General features: G+C 44.8%; 1 protein-coding gene across 1 annotated transcript in view; it reads left to right on the forward strand.

Annotated features, from left to right (window-relative positions):
* Positions 1 to 20,157, forward strand: part of pdlim5a (PDZ and LIM domain 5a) — a 240,481-nt gene extending 220,324 nt beyond the window's left edge. The window contains exons 12-14 of the mRNA XM_052041064.1: positions 7,683 to 7,803; positions 12,276 to 12,391; positions 16,650 to 20,157. Coding sequence (XP_051897024.1) covers positions 7,683 to 7,803; positions 12,276 to 12,391; positions 16,650 to 16,739 — 327 coding nt within the window. The 3' untranslated portion in view covers positions 16,740 to 20,157. The remainder of the gene's footprint in view (positions 1 to 7,682; positions 7,804 to 12,275; positions 12,392 to 16,649) is intronic.
* The last annotated feature ends 220 nt before the right edge of the window (positions 20,158 to 20,377 follow it).

The following is a 20,377-nucleotide window of genomic DNA, read 5'->3' on the forward strand; positions in this document are numbered from 1 at the left end:
TTGTATTTATTGCTTACCATGTATGCTGTTTACTCCCTGGTCTTCATCCGAGCAAGGAATTTCATCGCATCCTTGTGTACATGACAAGAAACTAACTAACTAACTAGAAAGCACCCTAAGTAAAAACCAGCACAACAGAAACCTGACAGATACCAGCATCTAATTCCAGTGCTCGGACAATCTTTGTTAACCTGTGTTTATACCATGTTCCTGGGCTGGCAGGGTATTGGATAATTGCGCTTGGCACCCACAGCCTTACTTCATTTTGAAAGCTTTACCATTCTTGGAAGCACCTTGTATTGTGCTATTTCTTTTCCAAATGAGACTTGCACACGACCCTTTGTGTTCACAGTGACTGTGAAAGGGTTGTACCTGTGCCAGGGTGATTCAATCAGGGATTTAGATTTTCCCCAGTCTATGGGGAGTAATCCGCATGTGGCCATTCAAGTAACTCCCCTCCACACATCACCCTTCTCAACAGTGTGGTTAAGATTGAAATTATAAAGTTTCATAAAATACCAATTTGACATGCGTTGGAAAGTATTTATGATCTATCCTGATAAGGTACACTTTGAAGATGCAAATGAATTTGGAGTAACACACTGCAGGCAGTGTCATTGATGGAACAGTTGGGATGGTTAATAAATACCTGGCATTATTGGTTACGTCCGTATCCCATGAGCGAATTAAAAGAATGGCTGGTAAACTTTTGGGTACTTTTAAAAGACATTTAGACAGGTGCATGGCTAGGAAAGGTTTAGAGGGATATGGGTCAAACACTGGGAAATAGGACTTGGTCAGCATGGGCAAGTTGGGCCAAAGGGTCTGTTTCCATGTTGTATAACTCTATAATCTCAATTACCCAATGATATGCTATTGCAGTTGACAGTATAAAGGAGTTTCATTAACATGTGAACATTTGACAACACGCTACCCATCAGGAGATCAGGATGAAGCCAAAAACTCTGCCCAAGGAGCTGTGTTTTGAGGAACAGGAGATGGAGGGGTTTAGGAATGTTCTTGCCTTGGCAACTGAGGGCACAGGTACCAGTGGTGGGGTAATTTGAGAGAGTGCAGAGGAACTGGAGGATTGTAGGGCTGTAGTCTTGTGCAGAGAGAGGGTCACGGAAGTGTAATGTTTACCCACGCTACTTGGAAGTATTTCAGGCAGCTTCAAATGTTTGGAAATATTAACTGGCTTTTGGATGGAAACCCCAGTCAAACAATCTCCAAATTGTGGTCTGAAAGATAAGCTGCATTATTGCAGAGGTATTCGGTGAAACTCTAGGTTAAAGGGGCAATAGTTTCCAGATGGAACCTTGCTGTTCCTGCCGTGCAATTTAAGATATCTCAGTCCTTGGCCCATCGTATTTAAGTAAATGTTAAATGGATGTGAGAATGAACCCCCACTGTGTGTATTATATTGCATGGTGTCAGCAACACAAACACATACCATTTGGCTCAACAACATTCTAGAGATTTTTATTCCACAGCGACCTATGTATCATTCATTTTCCTGCTTCCATTATATAACTCCTTAAAATAAAGTAAACTTTCTTTTCTGAAGCATCTTTCACAAGAACAGGCCAACCCATAGTGTTTTACAATGAATGAACTACTTTTGAGTTGTTGTCCCGGTTGTAATGGCAGTTAATGAATAATTAACCAACAATATGATAATGCCCAGGTAATTGCCCAGGACGTTATCCCCAGCCAGTCATTGTAAACTTGTGATACTGGGCAGACACGGTAGTGTAGCGGTTAGCGTAACGCTTTACAGGGCCAGGGACCCAGGTTCAATTCTGGCCACTGTCTGTAAGGAGTTTGTATGTTCTCCCTGTGACTGCATGGGTTTCCTCCGGGTGCTCTAGTTTCCTCCCACATTCCAAAGACATACGGGTTAGGAAGTTGTGGGCATGCTACGTTGGCGCCGGAAGCCTGGCGACACTTGCGGGCTGCCCCTAGAACACTCTACGCAAAAGATATATTTCACTGTGTTTCGATGTACATGTGACTAATAAAGATGTCTTGTATGTCCTCCCCGCCGCACCCCCCCCCCCCCCCACCCAAAATTCATTGCACTGAAGTTGTTAAAATGAATTCTGGAGGCAATGTAACACAATGGTGCTCCTATAGCGTGTGTTTAGCATTGCTAAGCAGGAATGAATTTCTACATAAACCTACTTTGTGATACTGATTGGAGATACCAGTTTAAAATCTGTCGTCCAACATCCTTGGGACCTGACCCTTACTGCAGCACAGAAATCGCCCCAATCAATCATCTTTTTCTAAGCCAGTGATCTGTTCTTTTTAAGTACAGACATTCCTGGATTACGTAAGGGTTCTGGGAACTGTCCGTAACCCGATGTTTCCCTAAACGCATTGGCTGAGATCGCAAAAGTTGCACTGGTGGGTTAGTTAGCTATAGGTTAGTACAGATCTTAGTTAACGTTAGAACATAGAGCACCACAGCACAGTACAGGCCCTTTGGCCCACGATGCTGTGCTGACATTTCATCCTGCTCTAAGATCTATCTAACCCTTCCCTCCCATATAGACCTCCACTTTTCAATTATTCATGTGCCTATCTAAGAGTCTCTTAAATGTCCCTAACGTATCTGCCTCCACCACCGCTGCTGGCAGTGCGTTCCACGCACCCACCACTCTCTGTGTAAAAAAAAAACAACTTGCCTCTTACATCCTCCCATACCTTCCTCCGATCACCTTAAAATTATGTCCCCTCGTGTTAGCCATTGTCACCCTGGGAAAAAGTCTCTGACTGTCCACTCGATCTATGCCTCTTATCATCTTGTACACCTCTATCAAGTCACTTCTCATCCTCCTTCTCTCCAAAGAGAAAAGCCCCAGCTCGCTCAACCTATCCTCATAAGACATGCTCTCCAATCCAGGCAACATCCTGGTAAATCTCCTCTGCACCCTCTCTAAAGCTTCCACATCCTTCCTATAATGAATGATCTAATTAGTTTAGATATGAACTTCAGATTGAAAACATGTGAGACCACAGAATGATCAGACCAGAGAGTTTCCTGTATAATCATACCACACCAGGTATGATTTCCCAACTCCTCTCTGAAATAGCACTGTGGAATTTGTTACATCCACCTGAGAGAGCAAACAGGACTGTAGCTTATTATCTCATCGAAGAGACGGTGAGTGCCTCACAGATGGAGAATATCATATAATTATCCAGAAGGAGGCCATTTGGCCCATCAGCTGAATGCCAGCTCTCAGAGAAGCAATCCCATCAATCCCATTATCCCTCTCCTTACTTCCCTGTGCCCCTGTAACTTATTCTCTCTTACACTGGCCCATCAACTCACCTTTTGCCATTAAGATTTCTTTATTAGTCGCGTGTACATCGAAACATACAGTGAAATGCATCTTTGTGTAGAGTGTTCTGGGGCAGCCCGCAAGTGTCTCCACGCTTCTGGCACCAACATAGTATGCCTACAACTTCCTAACCCATATGTCCTTGGAATGTGGGAGGAAACCGGAGCACCCAGAGGAAACCCACACAGACACGGGGCAGAACGTACAAACTCTTTACAGACAGTGGCCAGAATTGAATCTGGGTCGCTGGTGCTGTAATAGCGTTACGCTAACCACTACACTACCTACACTAGCAGTAATTCACAGTGGTTAATTAACCTGCCAGCACAATTTTGGGATGTGGGAAGAAAGTGAAGCAACCAGACGGAAACTCACACAATCACGGAGAGAATGTATGACCTCCACACAGGCTGCACCCGAGGTCAGGATTGAACCTGGGTCACCGGAGCTGTGAAGCATCTGCAACTGGTAAACTGAGGATTACTTGGCAACCTTATCAGTCACTGCATGATACTGGTTTTACATTGTCAGCTTGTTGCAGTCCTGCCATCTTGACCAAAGGTCAGAGTTGGACCTTAAGCTCGGGGCAGAACGTTGAGGGAGTTGAAGTGATTTGTAAGTGGGCACTCTCCATTCAGACCTCAAGGATGCATGCTCCTCCCACTGCTCTACTCTCTCTACGCTCATGACTGTGTGGCTAGGCACAGCTCAAACACCATCTATAAATTAGCCGATGACACCACTGTTGTTGGTGGAATGTCAGATGGCGATGAGGAAGCGAGAGAGATCAGCTGGTTGAGTGGTGTCGCAACAACAACCTCGCACTCAGTGTCAGCAAGACCAAGGAATTGATCGTGGACTTCAGGAAGGGGAGGTCGGAAGAACACACACCGGTCCTCACTGAAGGGTCAGCGGTGGAAAGGGTGAGCAGCTTCAAGTTCCTGGGCACAAACATCTCAGAAGATCTATCCTGGGCCCAACACATTGATGCAATCATGAAGAAGGCACGCCAGCAGCCCTACTTCATAAGGAGTTTGAGGAGATTTGGTATGTCACCAAAGACTCTTGCAAATTTCTACAGATGTTCGGTGGAGAGCATTCTGATTGGTTGCATCACCACCTGGTATGGAGGCTCCAATGCAGAGGATCGAAAAAGGCTGCAGAGAGTTGTAGACTCAGCCATCATGGGCACAACCCTCCCCACCATCGAGGACATCTTTAAGAGGCGGTGCCTCAAGAAGGCGGCATGCATCACTAAGGACCCTCACCATCCAGGACATGCCCTCTTCTCGTTACTACCATCAGGGAGGAGGTACAGGAGCCTGAAGACCCACACTCAACCTTTCAGGAACAGCTTATTCCTCTCCGCCATCAGATTTCTGAACGGTTCAACCCATGAACACTACCACGTTATTCCACTTTTGCACTATTTATTTATTTTTGTAGTAATTTTTATGTCTTGCGCTGTACTGCTGCCGCAAAACAACAAATTTCCTGACGTATGACAGACTCTGACGGACAAGCTATTTGGTGGAATTATTTATAATGCCTAACAGTTAATGGAAGGAAAATAAAAACTAAACGTCTTCCTTTTGCTGATCTTTAAATCTCCACTTAATTGGTTTTGTATCTAATGCTTCTTCTGGATCTTAGCCCTGTTAGATATATAGCCACTGTTTACTGCCTGCATTAACTGTGTGTGTGCGTGCATGCGTGTGCGTGTGTGCGTGTGCGCGCAAGTCATTGTCCTAGATCGCGGTCAATAGTCAACCCATTAAGTCCTCACCAATCATTTTTTATCCTCCCCACATTCTCATTAATCCCCCCCAGAACCTTCTCCTCGCCTAATTTACAGCGGCCTGTTAGCCTAGCAACCCACACGTCATTGGGGTGTGGCAGGAAACTGGAGCCCTTGGCGGAAACCCACGGGGAGAGCGTGCAAACTCCAGAATCAGACTTATTATCACTGGCTTGTATGACGTGAAATTTATTGTTTTGCGGCTGAAGTACAGTATAAGGCATAAAATTACTATAAATTACAAAAATAAATAAGTAGTGCAAAAAAAGGGAATAACGAGGTGGTGTTCATGGGTTCATGGACCATTCAGAAATCTGATGGCGGAGGGGAAGAAGCTGTTCCTAAATCATTGAGTGTGGGTCTTCAGGCTCCTGTACCTCCTCCCCGATGGTAGTAATGAGAAGAGGGCATGTCCTGGGTGGTGAGGGTCCTCACTAACTCTGCACAGGCAACACCCGAGTTCAGGATTGAACCCGGGTCGCTGGAGCTGTGAGGCAGTGGCTCTGCTGACTGCACCACCTAACTTGCCATGCACAATCAAAAAGAAACAGTCCAAGGAAAGTGTAATGTTGTGACAATGTTATATCGCCTGTCTTTTTGTTCGCATTGGTGCAGTGTGACTACTTGCACCGTTATCACGGGGTTTCAGTGTGGCATGATAACATGCAAAGATCCTCAGGGCCAGTTTCTCTTCAAGTGACTTTGAAACTGCTGCACTTTGCTGGAGAGTTATTCACAACATACAAGGTGTCAGGGCTCATCAGTCAGGGCATTGAGTCATTAGTCAAGGCATCTGAGTATAGAAGCTGGGATGTTATGTTGCATTGAACAAGACATTGGTGAGGTTGCATTCGGAATATTGTGTTCAGTTTTGGTCACCCTGCACCCTGCTAAAATATGCCATTTTGCTGGAAAGAGTGCAGAGGATATTTATGAGGATATTGCCAGGACTTGAGGGACTGAGTTCATGAGAGAGGTTGAGCAAGTTGGGACTTTTTTCATTGGAGCGTAAGAGAATGAGGGGTGATCTTATAGAGGTGTATAAAATCATAGATAGGGTGAATACACTTGGTCCTTTTTCCCGGGGTTGGGGAATCAAGAACTAGAGGGGTGAGGGAAGAGAATTAATTGGAACCTGAGGGGCAACATTTTCACCCAGAGTATGTGGAATGAGCTGCCAGAGGAAGTGGTTGAGGCAGGTACATTAACAATTAAAAGGCACTAGGATAGGTACATGGATAGGAAAGGTACAGAGGGATATGGGCCAAATGCGGCAAATTGAAATTGGTTTATTATTATCAGATGTACCGAGGTACATTGAAAAACTTGTCTTGCGTACGGTTCATACAGATCAATTCATTACACAGTGCATTGAGATAGTATGAGGCCAAACAAATACAGAATGCAGAATAAAGTGTTACAGTTACAGAGAAAGTGCAGTGCAGGCAAGGCAATAAGGTGCAAGGCTATAATGAGGTAGATTGTGAAGTCAAGAGTCAATTTTATCATACTATTCAATACCATTCAACCATTCAAATAGGATTTGCTTAAATGGGAATCTTGGTCGGCATGAACCTGTTGGGCTGAAGGGCCTGTTTCCGTGCTCTGTGACTCTATGCGGGGACAGGAATAGGAGGGTACTGGCTGCCTCTGCAACTAAATCCATGGATCCTTTGCTCTATTTCACCTAACCTGAGAGTCTGGACATAGACACAGTGATGTCTCCTTGACAATTAACCTTTAACTCTTTCCTTCCTTGTACCTGGTTCTGGCATTCTCATGAAGAACAGAGGGGTTCATTATCTAATCTTCAACTCACTTCTCTTCGTCTGGTTAGTATCACCTTTGTGGTGTGTTGATGCTCGAAAATTGGTGGCTGATTACCTCCATTTCAAACCAAAGGCACTTCACTGGCTGGGGTCCCCTGTGATTGCAAAAGTAACAACAGAAAGATAAAACCTCGAGTTCCACTTTACTTTGTCTGTGCCAGTACAGAAGTACCGATGTTTAGAGTGTGTCTACTTGATCTGTGGGATGGTGCGGGGGGCGGGGGGGTGGGGGGGGGAAGCGGGGTGTTAGGGGAGCTGTGCGTGAAGAGAGCAGGGCAACTGAGCTGACGAGAAAACAATCTGATTTATTAAAAATGATCAAAATAAAATGGATACTTGAAATCTTAAATAGAAAACGGTGGTGGAAACGGCCTGTAGGTCAGAGAGAAAGAAAGACCAAGAATTCAGGTTGAAGACATTTCATTGGGATGTAATTACTGTGCTGCCTAATTAATAATTACTTGGGCAAATTGTTTCAAAAAACGTGCATTCTTGGGCAACTTTACTCCGGTGTTGTACGGCCCGATGCAGTTTATGAAACGTATTATGGCAGACTGCATGTTTTCAATCCCAGCTGAGTATGCTTCATCCTGATTACAGCACCGGCTTTGAGGTGAGTGACTGCCCAGCCCCCTTCCCCCTGTCCCCATGAGTGGCAGCAGACGTGATTGTATGTCCTGACTCTTGTTTCTCCTGGTCCCACAGGAAATCATCAATGCCTTGAAGCAGACTTGGCATGTGAACTGCTTTGTGTGCGTGGCTTGCATGCAGCCCATTCGAAACAACGTCTTCCACATGGAGGATGGAGACCCTTACTGCGAGAAAGGTAATACTCGGATCTTTACTGTGCCACACGAGAAGGCTGTTTCACACGACTGAGGGCTTTCCTTACCATATCCCATAGAGGGACTGCACCGCCAATAATAACTGTGTGGCTGAATCAATGGATCATTCATGATTCAGTTGATCTTTTTTTACAGATATGATAGAAAGCAGTGTGCCTGTGATTCTAACCCACATAGAAATGAGAACTGAAATGGAGATACTTGTGCCAGTTTCTTGTGAGGTCCAGGGGAAAGATTTCCATCCATCTGTCACAGGGAAGGTGTCATACAAGTAGGCATCACAAGCCCAGACCGGTTCCAGGGATGGAGGGTTTGCTGTTGATTCAAGATTCAGGATTAACTTTATTGTCATTTCTCTGAGTATTTACATACACAAAAAAAACGAAATACTGTTTCTCACCAGCTCGTATCAGTGCAACAAAAAGAACAGTGATAAATATCCAAAATAGTCTAGAAAAACATCTCTAAAACAAAACTAAAAACATGTCAACAAATATTCATATCTGTTGAAGTGGGTTTCTGTATTAATAAGTGCTTATTCAGTTCGAGATGAAGTTCAACGTATCAGGTAACTAACTATCAAACTGTTTCTGTATTGATGTGAGATTGTACGTGTGTGTGGAGGGAGAGCTTGTCAGTGGAAGGGGACACAGTCCATCTATGATCCTGACTGCTTGTGGGAAAAAACTGTTCAGCATCCTACTAGATCTAGAGCAGATGTTGAGTAGACAAGACCTATAGCGTTTAGAAGAATGAGAGGTGATCTCATTGAACCTTACAAAATTCTTACAGAAATCCAAGGACGCTTCCCCTAGCTGAGGAGTCTAGAACCAGGTGTCAGTCTCAGAGGAAGCTGAGTCATAGAGCCATGCAGCTCGGAGACAGGCCCTTTGGCCCAACTTGTCCATGCTTACCAAAATGCCTGTCTATTTTGGCCCATATTGCTCTAAACCTTTTCCTATCCATGTACCTGTCCAAGTGTCTCTTAAACGCTGTTATTGTATCTGCTTCAACCACTTTGTCTGGCAGCTCGTTCCACATCGACACCACCCTTTGTGTAAAAAAGTTGCCCTTCAAGTTCCTCTTAAATCTTTCACCTCTCACCTTAAATCTATGCCCTCTAGTTCTTGATTCCCCAACCCTGGGAAAAAGACTGTGTGCATTCACCGTATCTATGCCCCTCATGATTTTACAAACCTCTATAAGGTCACCCCTCAGTTTCCTACGTTCCAAGGAATAAAGTCCTAGCCTGCCCAACCTCTCCCTATATCTCAGGCCCTAGAGTCCTGGCAACATTCTCATAAAATGAGATGAGGAGAAATTCCTTCACCAATTGGGGTGAACTTTTGGAATTCTGTAGAGGAGTCTTGGTTATTGAATTCATTCAAAAGCAGATAGCTATAGATTTCTGGATGTTGAGGGAGTCAAGGAAAATGGGCAGGATGCATGAAAATGGTTCTATGGTGGGAGATCAGCCATGAACTTGATGAATGACAGAGCAGGGTGAGAGGGCCAGAAGGCCCACTCCTGCATCTAATTCTTACAATCAGGGCCTTAAGGTGTTAATTCAAAGTTCAAACTTAAAATGCCAACCCTGCTATGATTCAGGTGGGGGTCTTGAAGAGCAGAGCTTCGAAAGTGGGAGCAGCTGCCATACAAGTCCAGTGGGCAATGGGACAGCATGCTAGAGGTGGAGGGCTTGTTTCCAGCCCAACGGAGTAGGCCTGACCTCAGTACTGGAAGCATTAATTATGATATTATTGTGATTACTTATTAATTATTGTTATTGGTTTATTATTGTCACCTGTACCAAGATGCAGTGAAAAGCTTTTGCTTCGTGTGCCATGCAGACAGGTCCTACCATTCATAATTATGTCGAGATAGTAAAAAGAAAACAGAATGCAGAATATAGTGTTGCAGTTACAGAGAGAGCGCAGTGCAGGTAGACAAGGTGCCAATCTGTTGAAGCCAGCTCGCAAAGAGTCTCCACACTCCAGCACCATCTTAGAGGAGGCTGGTCATGATTTTGGTCACCTCTGACCGTTGCTTGGAGAGATGGGCCTCCTTCCTCCCACTGAGGTCTGCTTAACTCATAGAGGCCCACACTTGCATGTAGTGTTAGCAGCACAGAGATTAAGGCCTCTGTTGGCTGTCCAGCAGATCTCTGTGTGGTCTCATTAGAACAGTGTTTCCTTGTTGATGTGCAGAAGCCCTCACTCTATTGCACTAAGACATGTGATCTATGCAATGGAATTTCTAGCCCAAAGCTGAGAAGGGAATCTACCTTCAAACCATTGGTGGCCTCACACTGGTATGCATAGCAAGGAGCAGGACCTCAGCAACTGTGCTCAGTGCTGCCCCACAGAGCATTGATTTGTTATAGCACTCTTGGTCCAAAATCCAAACACTCAAAGGTACGTACCCCAATATACTTTCAGAGACGACATTCACGTGGGCTGCTGGGATCTGGTACGGACCCCTGCCTTCTTGCAGCAATGATTCAAACCACAGCTCGGTGTGAGGAGGCTGTCTCTGAGGGGCGGGGTTGGCCGGGACGGGGCAAGTGCTGGCAGCTACTCTGTGGTGGTCAGGGCTGAGTCTTTGCTGTCACGGCATGTAAGGCCGTTGCTCCTGCTCCATCCAGCTCCAATATGGTCACCTCCCGGGGGATGGGTTGGAAGCTGTTGTCTTCCATTCTCTGTTTGGCTGCGTGAGCTCAAAGACCAGTGACCACCATTTAGTTGGTTACCATGGACACATCCCTGGACTAAATTGGTAAATAGGTTTATTATTGTCACATGTACTGAGTTACAGTGAAAAACTTTGCTTTGCATGCCATCCATACAGATCATTTCATCACAACAGTGCATTGAGGTAGTAGAGATAGAGAGAGAGATGGGGATATCTTTATTAGTCACATGTACATCGAAACACACATCTTTTTGCGTAGTGTTCTGGGGGCAAGTGTCGCCACTCTTCCGGTGCCCAGAAATTCCTAACCCGTACACCTTTGGAATGTGGGAGGAAACCAGAGCACCTGGAGGAAACCCATGCAAACACGGGGAGAATGTACAAACTCCTTACAGACAGCAGCCGGAATTGAACCCCGGTTGCTGGCGCTGTAAAGCGTTACACTATAACAGAATGTAGAATAAAGTGTAACAGTTACAGAGAAAGTGCAGTGCAGGCAGACAATAAGGTGCAAGGCCATAACGAGGTAGATTGTAAAGTCAAGAGTCCATCTTGTCGTAATAAGGGAACTGTTCACGACCAGTCAGTAACAGTGGGATAGAAGCTCTCCTTTGGGGGCAGTGCAGCCAAACAGAGGGGCAAATGGCAGTTTCCACCACATCAAGCAGGGGGTGATGAGACCACAGGATCTAGAAAGTCTATCAAGCTGGAGAGGGTGCAGAAAAGATTCACAAGGATATTGCCAGACATGGAAGGCTTGGAGTTATCAAGAGAGATTGGATAGGCTGGGAAAATTGGATAGGCAGTTTTCCCTGGAGCAAAGGAGGCTGAGGGGTGACCTTGTAGAGATTTATAAAATCATGAGGGGCAGAGATAAGGTGGATGGTCACGGTCTTTTCCCCAGGATAGGGGTGTCTAAAACTAGAGGGCATAGGTTTAAGGTGAAAGGGGAAAAATTTAAAAGGGACCTGAGGGGCAACTTTTTCCACAGAGAGGGTGGTGAGTATGTGGAATGAGCTGCCAGAGAAGGCAGTTCGTTCCATATACCCACTGCCCTCTGTGTGAATGTAGGGACAGGTACTGTTATAACATTTAAAAGGCACTGGGATAGATACGTGGACAGGAAAGGTTTAGAGGGAGATGGGCCAAACTCGGGCAAATGGGATTAGTGTAAAAAGGCATCTTGGTTAGCATGGATGAGATGGGCCAAAGGGCCTGTTTCTGTGTTGTATAACTCAATTAATAATTGGAGTGGGAGTCCCAGTAATGGCCACCACTCACCATACCGTCCAGGCTGAGATGACCCCCAGATCCCAGCAATGAATAGTCACACTGTTTGCCCCGTCCCTCACAGGTAACCTCTCTGCACAAAGCCTTGGACCATTCATTGCTGGATTCACACCACGCCCTATCAGTACCACCTCTCTGTGTAGAAATGCAATAACCCTTTTCAGTTCTGGCTCCTGGGAGTGCATCCCAAACACTAAACGAGGTACCAGTGTACTCTCAAACCACTGGTAGAACTCAGTGGGTCAGGCAGCACCTACAGAGGGAAATGGACAGTCGGTGTCACAGCCGGAATGTCAACTGTCCATTTCCCTCCACAGATGCTGCTTGACCCGCTGAATTCCTCCAGCGTTTTGCGTGTTGCTTCAGATTCTGGCATCCGCCATCTCTTGTGTCACCATTGCACTGCCTGACGTCCGACCTCGATGCCCACAGCACCGATGTGAAACTAATCTGGATATTTTTCTTCCCGCAGATTATTATAATTTATTTGGCACCAGTTGCCATGGCTGCGACTTTCCCATTGAAGCTGGAGACAAGTTCCTGCAGGCCTTGGGCTGCACTTGGCATGACACCTGCTTTGTCTGCGCTGTAAGTGGTGAACCTCATGATCTCTCCGGTCCCTGCAGATAATCTTGCATCCGCCTGTGCAACCCACCTGCCAGACCACTGTCTGTCGTCAGAGAGGTGCAGAAGTGTCCATCGCAGTCTGAGACCGTTCAGCCCGTTGCGTGCATGCTGGCCTTGAAGCCGTTATCCACAGTCACCCCACGGCAGCTCTTGGTCCACAACCTTGTGGGTTATGATGCTTCAATGTGCTGTGGGTTCTGCTCCCAGCACCCTTGCAGGCTGAGGCATCCAGCACCCATTGCTCACCCACATTGAGTGGATGAAAATTGTCATCTTCTCTCTCACCCTTCTGTCAACTGATAGAAGCCTCCTACCCCTGGTTATTGTCTGCTCTGCAGTGGGAGATTGAGCAACGAACGATCTGCTGGAGGAACTCAGTGGGTCGAGCAGCATCTGCGGGGGGGAGTTGTCGAAGTTTCAGGGAGGACTGAGAGTAGAAAGGTGGAATGGCCGGTAGAACGAGGAGAAGGGGAGGGGTGAGACAGGAGTCCAAGGTGATTGGTGGACTAAGGAAGCTGTAAGATAACAGGCAGGTGTGTCAGGTAGGGGAGGTGAGTGGGGGTGGAGTTGGGAGACAGAGGCAGGTGAATGATAGATGGAGGCAGACAGAGAGAGGGGGAAAATATGGAGAGGTGGATGGAACAAGGTTGGGGCAAGGGGAGTGTGAAGATTGGAAACAGCTGCTGGAGGGAGATAAGCAGGAACAGGGAGGGCTGCCAGTACTGTCTCTAAGTACAGGAGGTGAGAATGGGAACCATTTGGGGAGAGGTGAGTGGCAATGGGAGATAGATTCCTCCCAACAATCTGGCTAAACTGCTCCATCAAATCACCATTCAGCCTCATCTGTTTCAAACAGAACATTTGCATCCTGTTAAATCTTTACAGAAAAGATTTACCGGGATGTTGCCTGGACTTGGGGGCCTGAGTTACAAGGAGAGGTTGAGTAGACTAGGACATTATTCCCTGGAACGTAGGAGATTGAGGGGTGACCTGATGGAGGTGTATAAGATCATGAGGGGCATAGACAGGGTGAAAGCACACAGTCCTTTTCCCCCAGGGAGGGGGTCCTAAAAACAAGAGGGCATAGGTTTAAGACCAGAGGTGAGAGATTTAAAAGGTACATCAGGGGCAGCAGAGTCTTCACACCAAGGGTGGTGCGTATTTGGAACGAGCTGCCAGAAATAGTGGTCGAGGCGGGCACATCAGCAACATTTAAAAGCCATCTAGATAAGTCCATGGATAGGAGAGGTTTAGAGGGCTGTGGGCCAAACATGGGCAGATGGGACCAGCTCACTGGGCAACACAGTCGGCATGGATGAGCTGGGCCGAAGGGCCTGTCTCTATGCTGTGTGACTCTGTAACATCTCCCCCGCCCGCTCATCTCCCTCCAGCAGCTGTCTCCACCTTCACCCTCCCCATCCCCATCCTGCCTTCATCTTCCTTTCTTTTGCTCTGCCTCCATCTATCACGTCTCCCAATACCACCCCTCCCCTATCTGGCTCAATCTGCCTATCATCCTTCAAACCTCCCCTCAGTCCACCAATCACCTCTGGCCTCCATCGCACCCCTCCCCCTCCCCCTCCCCCTCCTTATACCAGCCCTCCCCCTCTCCGCTCTCAGCCCTGATGCAGGGGGTTGACCCGAAATGTTGACAATTCCTCCCCCAACCCCCCCTCCAACCCGCTGAGTTCCTCCAGCAGATTGTTAGTTGCTCCAGGTCCCTGCATCTGCAGTCTCTGGTGTCTCCTCTGTCTGTTCACTCTCTCCTCATAATTAACATCCCCAAGTCCTGGTAACGTCCCTCGTACATGACAGAGCAGTGGACTTTCTCTATTCCTCCACACTTCTCCCCTTTCCTTGTCTGTCTTCTCCAAATTCACTACCGTCCACTTCTCCAGACTGAACTCTGTTGGCTCCTTCTCTGCACATCTGAGAATCCATTCAATGTTCTCATCATAATTTTTGTCAGCAGTTATGGATCATGTATTCCCATATTGGAATTGATTTATTATTGACACAAGTACTGAGATACAGTCGAAAAACTTGCTTTGCATGCCATCCATACAGCTCTTTTCATCACATCAGTGCATTGAGGTTGTACAAGGGAAAACAATACCAGAATGCAGAATATAGTGTTACAGTTACAGAGAAAGTGCAGTGCAGGCAGACAATAAGGTGCAAGGGCCACGACGAGGTAGATTGCGAAGTCAAGAGTCCATTTTATTATACTAGAGGATAGTTGAATACTTATAACAGCGGGATAGAAGCTGTCCCTTGAGCCTGGTGGTACGTGCTTTCAGGCTTTTGTATCTTCTGCCCGAGGGGAGGGGGGCGAAGAGAGAATGTCCGGGGTGGGTGGGGTCTTTGATTCTGCTGGCTGCTTTACTGAGGCAGCGAGAAGTGTAAACAGATTCCGTGGAGGGGAGGCTGGTTTCCGTGATGTGCTGAGCTGTACCCACAACTCTCTGCAGTTTCTTGCGGTCACAGGCAGAGCAGTTGCCATACCAAGCCGTGATGCATCCAAATAGGATGCTTCCTATAGTGCATTGATAAAAATTGGTGAGGTTCAAAGGGGACATGCCAAATTTCTTTAGCCTCCTGATAATGGAAATTGTCTTTGAAGCTGTGCATTGAAATTTGAAAGTGTATATTCTGGCTAATTGCCACCAACTATTTAAGTGGTGTCTGAAAAAATTGTTCTTACATTGTGGTGCATGGGCTGAATTCTGATTACGTCTCTGTTGTTCTGTCTGCTTTTTCACGTGGGCTTCCTCAGAAGAGGAGGGGTGGAGGTCTTCACAATCCAAGTTAATGCTTTCACTCAACAACACCTGAAGGAGATTACATGTGCCTGTAAAATCTCTCTGTGCACAAATTGGCTTCCTACGTGTTACAGCGTCTGTGCTTTTGATGTCATATTGGCTGTGAAGTACATCAAGGTAGCCTAAGGTTGTGAACAAATGCAAGTCTCTTTTTGTTGTAAGACAGGATAAGATTTCTTTATTAGTCACATGTACATCGAAACACACAATGAAATGCATCTTTTGCGTAGAGTGTTCTGGGGGCAGCCCACAAGTGTCGCCACGCTTCCGGCGCCAACATAGCATGCCCACAACTTCCTAACCCGTACATCTTTGGAATGTGGGAGGAAACCAGAGCACCCGGAGGAAACCCACGCAGACACGGGGAGAACGTACAAAGTCCTTACAGACAGTGGCCGGAATTGAAGTCGGGTCACTGGAACTGTAATAGCGTTACGCTAACCACTATGTCTGCCTTTCCATTCTATATCTCATTAATCCTTCTCCAAAAGGGACAATTATTAAATGGGTTTCATGACTTGCCTCAATCACTTCCTCTGACATCTCATTCCATATACATACCACCCTCAGTGTGTGGAAAAATTTGCCTTTCAGGTTCCTATTAAATCTTTCCCCTCTCACCTTGAACCTATGCCCTCTAGTTCTTGATTACCCAATCCTGGGAAAAAGGCTGTGTGCATTCAACCTATCTGTGCCCCCATACACCTCTATAAGGTCATCCCTCAGTCTCCAATGCTCCAAGTAATAAAGTCCTAGCCTGCCCAACCTCTCCCTATAACCCAGTCCCTCGAATCCTGGCAAAATCCTTGTAAATCTCTTCTGCACTCTCTCCAGCTTTAGAATATCTTTCCAAGAGCAAGGTGACTGAAACTGAACACAATACACCCAGGCATCACTGGTTATAAATGTTAACATTTCATAGGCACTTTGTTGACAAAGAAAATGAGAAAAAGCAATAGTAAGGGCAAATTAATGCAAGCTTAGTTGAACAGAATAAATGTTGTCCATGAATTATGCAAGAACATAAGACAATAGCAGCAGGAGTAAACCTCTCAGCCTCTCAAGTCTGCCTCGCCATTCAATATGATCATGGCCGATCTGCCCCAGAAATTGAACAAAGTCGTGTGGTTGACTGAGGTGCACTGATTGAAACTTCCCAAACACACTGCTGTACATTATTTGTGAAAGCAGAAAGATTGGAACACTCTCAGTCAAAGGCATCAAAATAAACAAAGACCTAATAATCAAGAAGATGTTTACTTCCTCTGTTCACAACTACTTTTGCATTTTAATGCATTGGTCGTTTATAAGTCTGCCTATTTTTGTGTTTAAAATCAACACCAACTTTTCAGCTAAGTATCAACCTGTTAATGAGTGCCTTGTTTGCTGTGTTCCAGGTCTGTAGTGCAAACTTAGAAGGCCAAACCTTCTTCTCGAAGAAGGACAAGCTATTGTGCAAGAAGCATGCTCACACAGTGAACGTCTAAACTCGACCAGGGGCCAAAAGGAGAGGAGTAAGAGGAACATTTGGAAGAGTTGAAGACAGACAAATAATTTGTTTCATTTTTCTTGTATAAGGCAGCCAACCCATGATTAGTTATTGGGTTTAAAGGGGGAACGAATTGGTGTAAGGTGATTGAATATATTTTGGTTTGGGGCTCTACTTAGATCCTTTAATAAAAATACCTGGTGGTTTGGTCACGTTTTGGAATGGCATTGGAATACCGACCTGGAATCTATTTTCCTGAATCTTTCATTGACTTGTTACATAACAGCTGTTAAAATGAGCAAGGTTTCTTAAAAGGCACAGCACTCAAACCTCTGGCTGCTTCCTTGAATGATAGTTACCCTAATGATTTAGTAATTTAGGTAGTGTGATCACAGTACAGGTCTGATTGAACGTTATCATCCATATTTGTGGAAAATCGCGTTAACTCCCTGTTTTTGTAAATTCAGAACTAATTCTCTGCCTTTTTGAATAAGATCTCCTTAACTTAATTGAGTTTATTTCTGTGAGAAATGTTAGTTCCAACTTTGAATATAATTTGGCTAAGGTACTGTGGACATTTGTAAAACAAAAAAAGACAGGTCAATTTTAATATTGATTGATCTCTCTGGCATTTCCATGGCTTTATATTTTAAAACTTAAAAGCAACTCTATGCTAATGCTTCAGAGATTTTGCGTGCTTATGAAGCAGAATCAACTATTAATGGTGAAGTCAAATAGAGCTTTGTTATATGAATTATGATTGGGAAAACAATTCAAAATGATGAACCTGTCAGATCAATGGAATATTTTCAATCTTTATTACAAACTGGAACATCGTGTTATGCAATCCAATGTCAGAAATTAACTATTTTCTGAATCTTCTGGCCTATTTTTAAAGTTAGCATAGTGAGTATTAAATGTCTATCACTTCTGAATGCAGGTCCAAACACAAATAAAAAGTTTATTTTTTTTATCTGGGTACGGCTGATATGATTAGTATTGATTTCAAAAATTGGGAGCCAGAATAGAAATTCTTTCAGGTGGATGGGAATGTCTGGTTTAATATTCTCATTGGCATTTTTCTTGTGGGGACAAAGTGGACTGCCAGCCTTCATGTGTGAGACAGGCTTTTGCCATTTCTTGTGAGGTTATGTACTGAGGCACAAGGTCAGACTGAATCCAGTGGTACTACAGAAACCAGGAAATAACCTTCTGAGCACGTTTTAAAATATCACCTGTTCATCTGTAACGACTCATAATATAAATAGGAGAGATCTCTGCTACCAATTGGATGCTGTGTCGATATCTCCCTTTGACCCATCCACACATTTTTAATCACAGCACCTTTTCAAGGGTGTACAACCCTGTTACTATTGGCCTTTGATTTCTGTTTGATCGTGTGTGCTCAGTGCTGGATTGGAAGTCTGTACGACACCACCCGTAGAATGCTTTGTCAAGAAATAAAACTGGACAACTGGGACCTTTCTGTTGCTTTGCACCTGAAAGTGATGGGATCGAGTTGGGGAGAGGAGTTTTTCCAAATGCATTCTTTTGACATTTAGCCAGCCGCCTTTGTTCAGCCTTCACTGGTTCTGTTGGCACACACCCAGACAGTAGCTGAATCACTTGGGTCAATGGGAATGGTCAGTATTTGCACTGCAGCTCTGCATTTTAACATAAAAATTGTTCCTTCCTGAATGATTCCTACTTGCTGTCAGTGCTCTGGTTTTGTTTGCTTAGCGGGGCAATGTATAATGGTGGGAACGGGGCAAGGAACTCAACCCGACTGATGCCTTTGTTCAAATGTGAAGGCCATATATCATTGCTAATATTCAGTAGTTAATCCTGTTGTACATCTTGCAATGCCTACCCACCAAAGCCAGTTCAAGGAATGTTGCATGGTATAGGTCCAACCCAGCTTGTTGGAATTTTGGCCGATAGTTATTTTTAAACAGAATCTAAATATTCTTTGGCTACTTGGCACGTTTTGCAAAGATTCTGAAAAATCCAGGGAGGGGATTTGCCTTAATCCACTTTCTTAGCTTAGGGATAACATAGCCACACGTTTTAGTCCATGGCACTGTTGGTTGCTGGATATCTTGGTTAGTATTATAACTGATGAAATAGGACAACAGAGCAGACCCAATACACAGTAAGGAACCATAGGGCTTAGTTTAAAACGTAACCTCTGTTACGTTGGTAAGTTTGCTGAAAAGTTTTGGGTTGACATAATATTGTATTTTGAGGTGACCGTGTGTGGGTGGAGAGGGAGGAGGAAGGATCAGACATAAGGTCTTGGTATCACTAAGTGCTTCCCGATGTCAGAAACCTTTTCTTGTACCGTTGCAATGAAGTGCCACCATAATGTGTAAAACTAGCAGCCTCGCTTCCTCAAGGTTTTTTATCAAGGAGGTAATTATCAGCAAGGGAAATAGGCAAAATATTAAGCAAAACATGCTTCATTAAAAGCTGTCTGGAGCCTGTTTTGAAAATTACTAGAATGGCACTGATTTGACTAAATATGTCTGTATTGCACCATTTTGCCTTCAGTGATGTTACACCACCTCTCAACGCCAGAGGGCATCAGTGGCGAATCATCAGCATGAACTTCGGTAGAGGACAGAGAGCATTATAGTTAGAAGATTTTGTTATTCGAGGAATGATTTATACTGATTGACTACTGTTCAGTTTTTAAAACACTTGTAGAGAGAGGAAAGGATTTGGTCCATGCTGCTCTCATTTCTGATGCCTTCCTGTTCAACAAACCTCCTTTATTGTGGCCTGGTAAAAGGAAAATGTACCGATAGCCCCAGGATTTCCTCACCCCTTGAAGAGTCCACTGAACAGCGAGCATGGTTTGCAAGTGAGTTCATTTTAGTTTGCATGCAGGCATTGTGTTTCACCCGGGAACTGATGGACTTGTACTGTGTTTTGGGGGGAATAAATGGTTTAATTTTTCTCCGGAATCTCAGCTGTCAGTCTGTCCACTTACAATCCATCCCGTGGTTCATTCATAAATGAGCCAAAACCTTTCTTTTATGGTAACAAAATGCTGCATACTTCCTCTCGCCACCTTTCATCGTCAGGACTAGCATCACTGTCAGTCAATGGAAGTGGTCCAACTCCCCGTCTGCATTGCTTTCAAATATATCTGAAATTATTTTAAGGCTTTGCCACATAAGAGCTTAAAATTAAATCACTAAGCATTATAAGCAATTCTGCTTGGATTTAACCAATTTTAAACAGTTGTACAAGGTTTACACTTATGCATGGCTATTTTCTAAATATGTTTGTTGAGAATACTTTTGAACTGAAATGTTTGCTGATATGCTTCCATTGAACAATAGATTGAGACAATTAAATAATCAAAGGATGGTTTCTCTTTAATAAATCTGTTCTGTCATTCTTTAAAATCATAGTTTGCATTTGACTTCTCTTATTTGATCTTTGTTCCATCAGTATTAACCTTTAATCAGCCATCAGAACAATCCGGGGCAACCAATACAGAGGACTAACCTCTGGTCCTATCTTGCACAGGAAAGAATTGGCCACATTGAAAGTTTTAGCTGTGTAATTGTGTGGCAGACCACCCAAAGTTAGGAAAGAAGCAATTTATTTGTTAACGGGGTGTTGCTG

The sequence above is a fragment of the Pristis pectinata genome, chromosome 2, assembly GCF_009764475.1.
Source record: "Pristis pectinata isolate sPriPec2 chromosome 2, sPriPec2.1.pri, whole genome shotgun sequence".
NCBI classification, from domain to species: Eukaryota; Metazoa; Chordata; class Chondrichthyes; order Rhinopristiformes; family Pristidae; genus Pristis; species Pristis pectinata.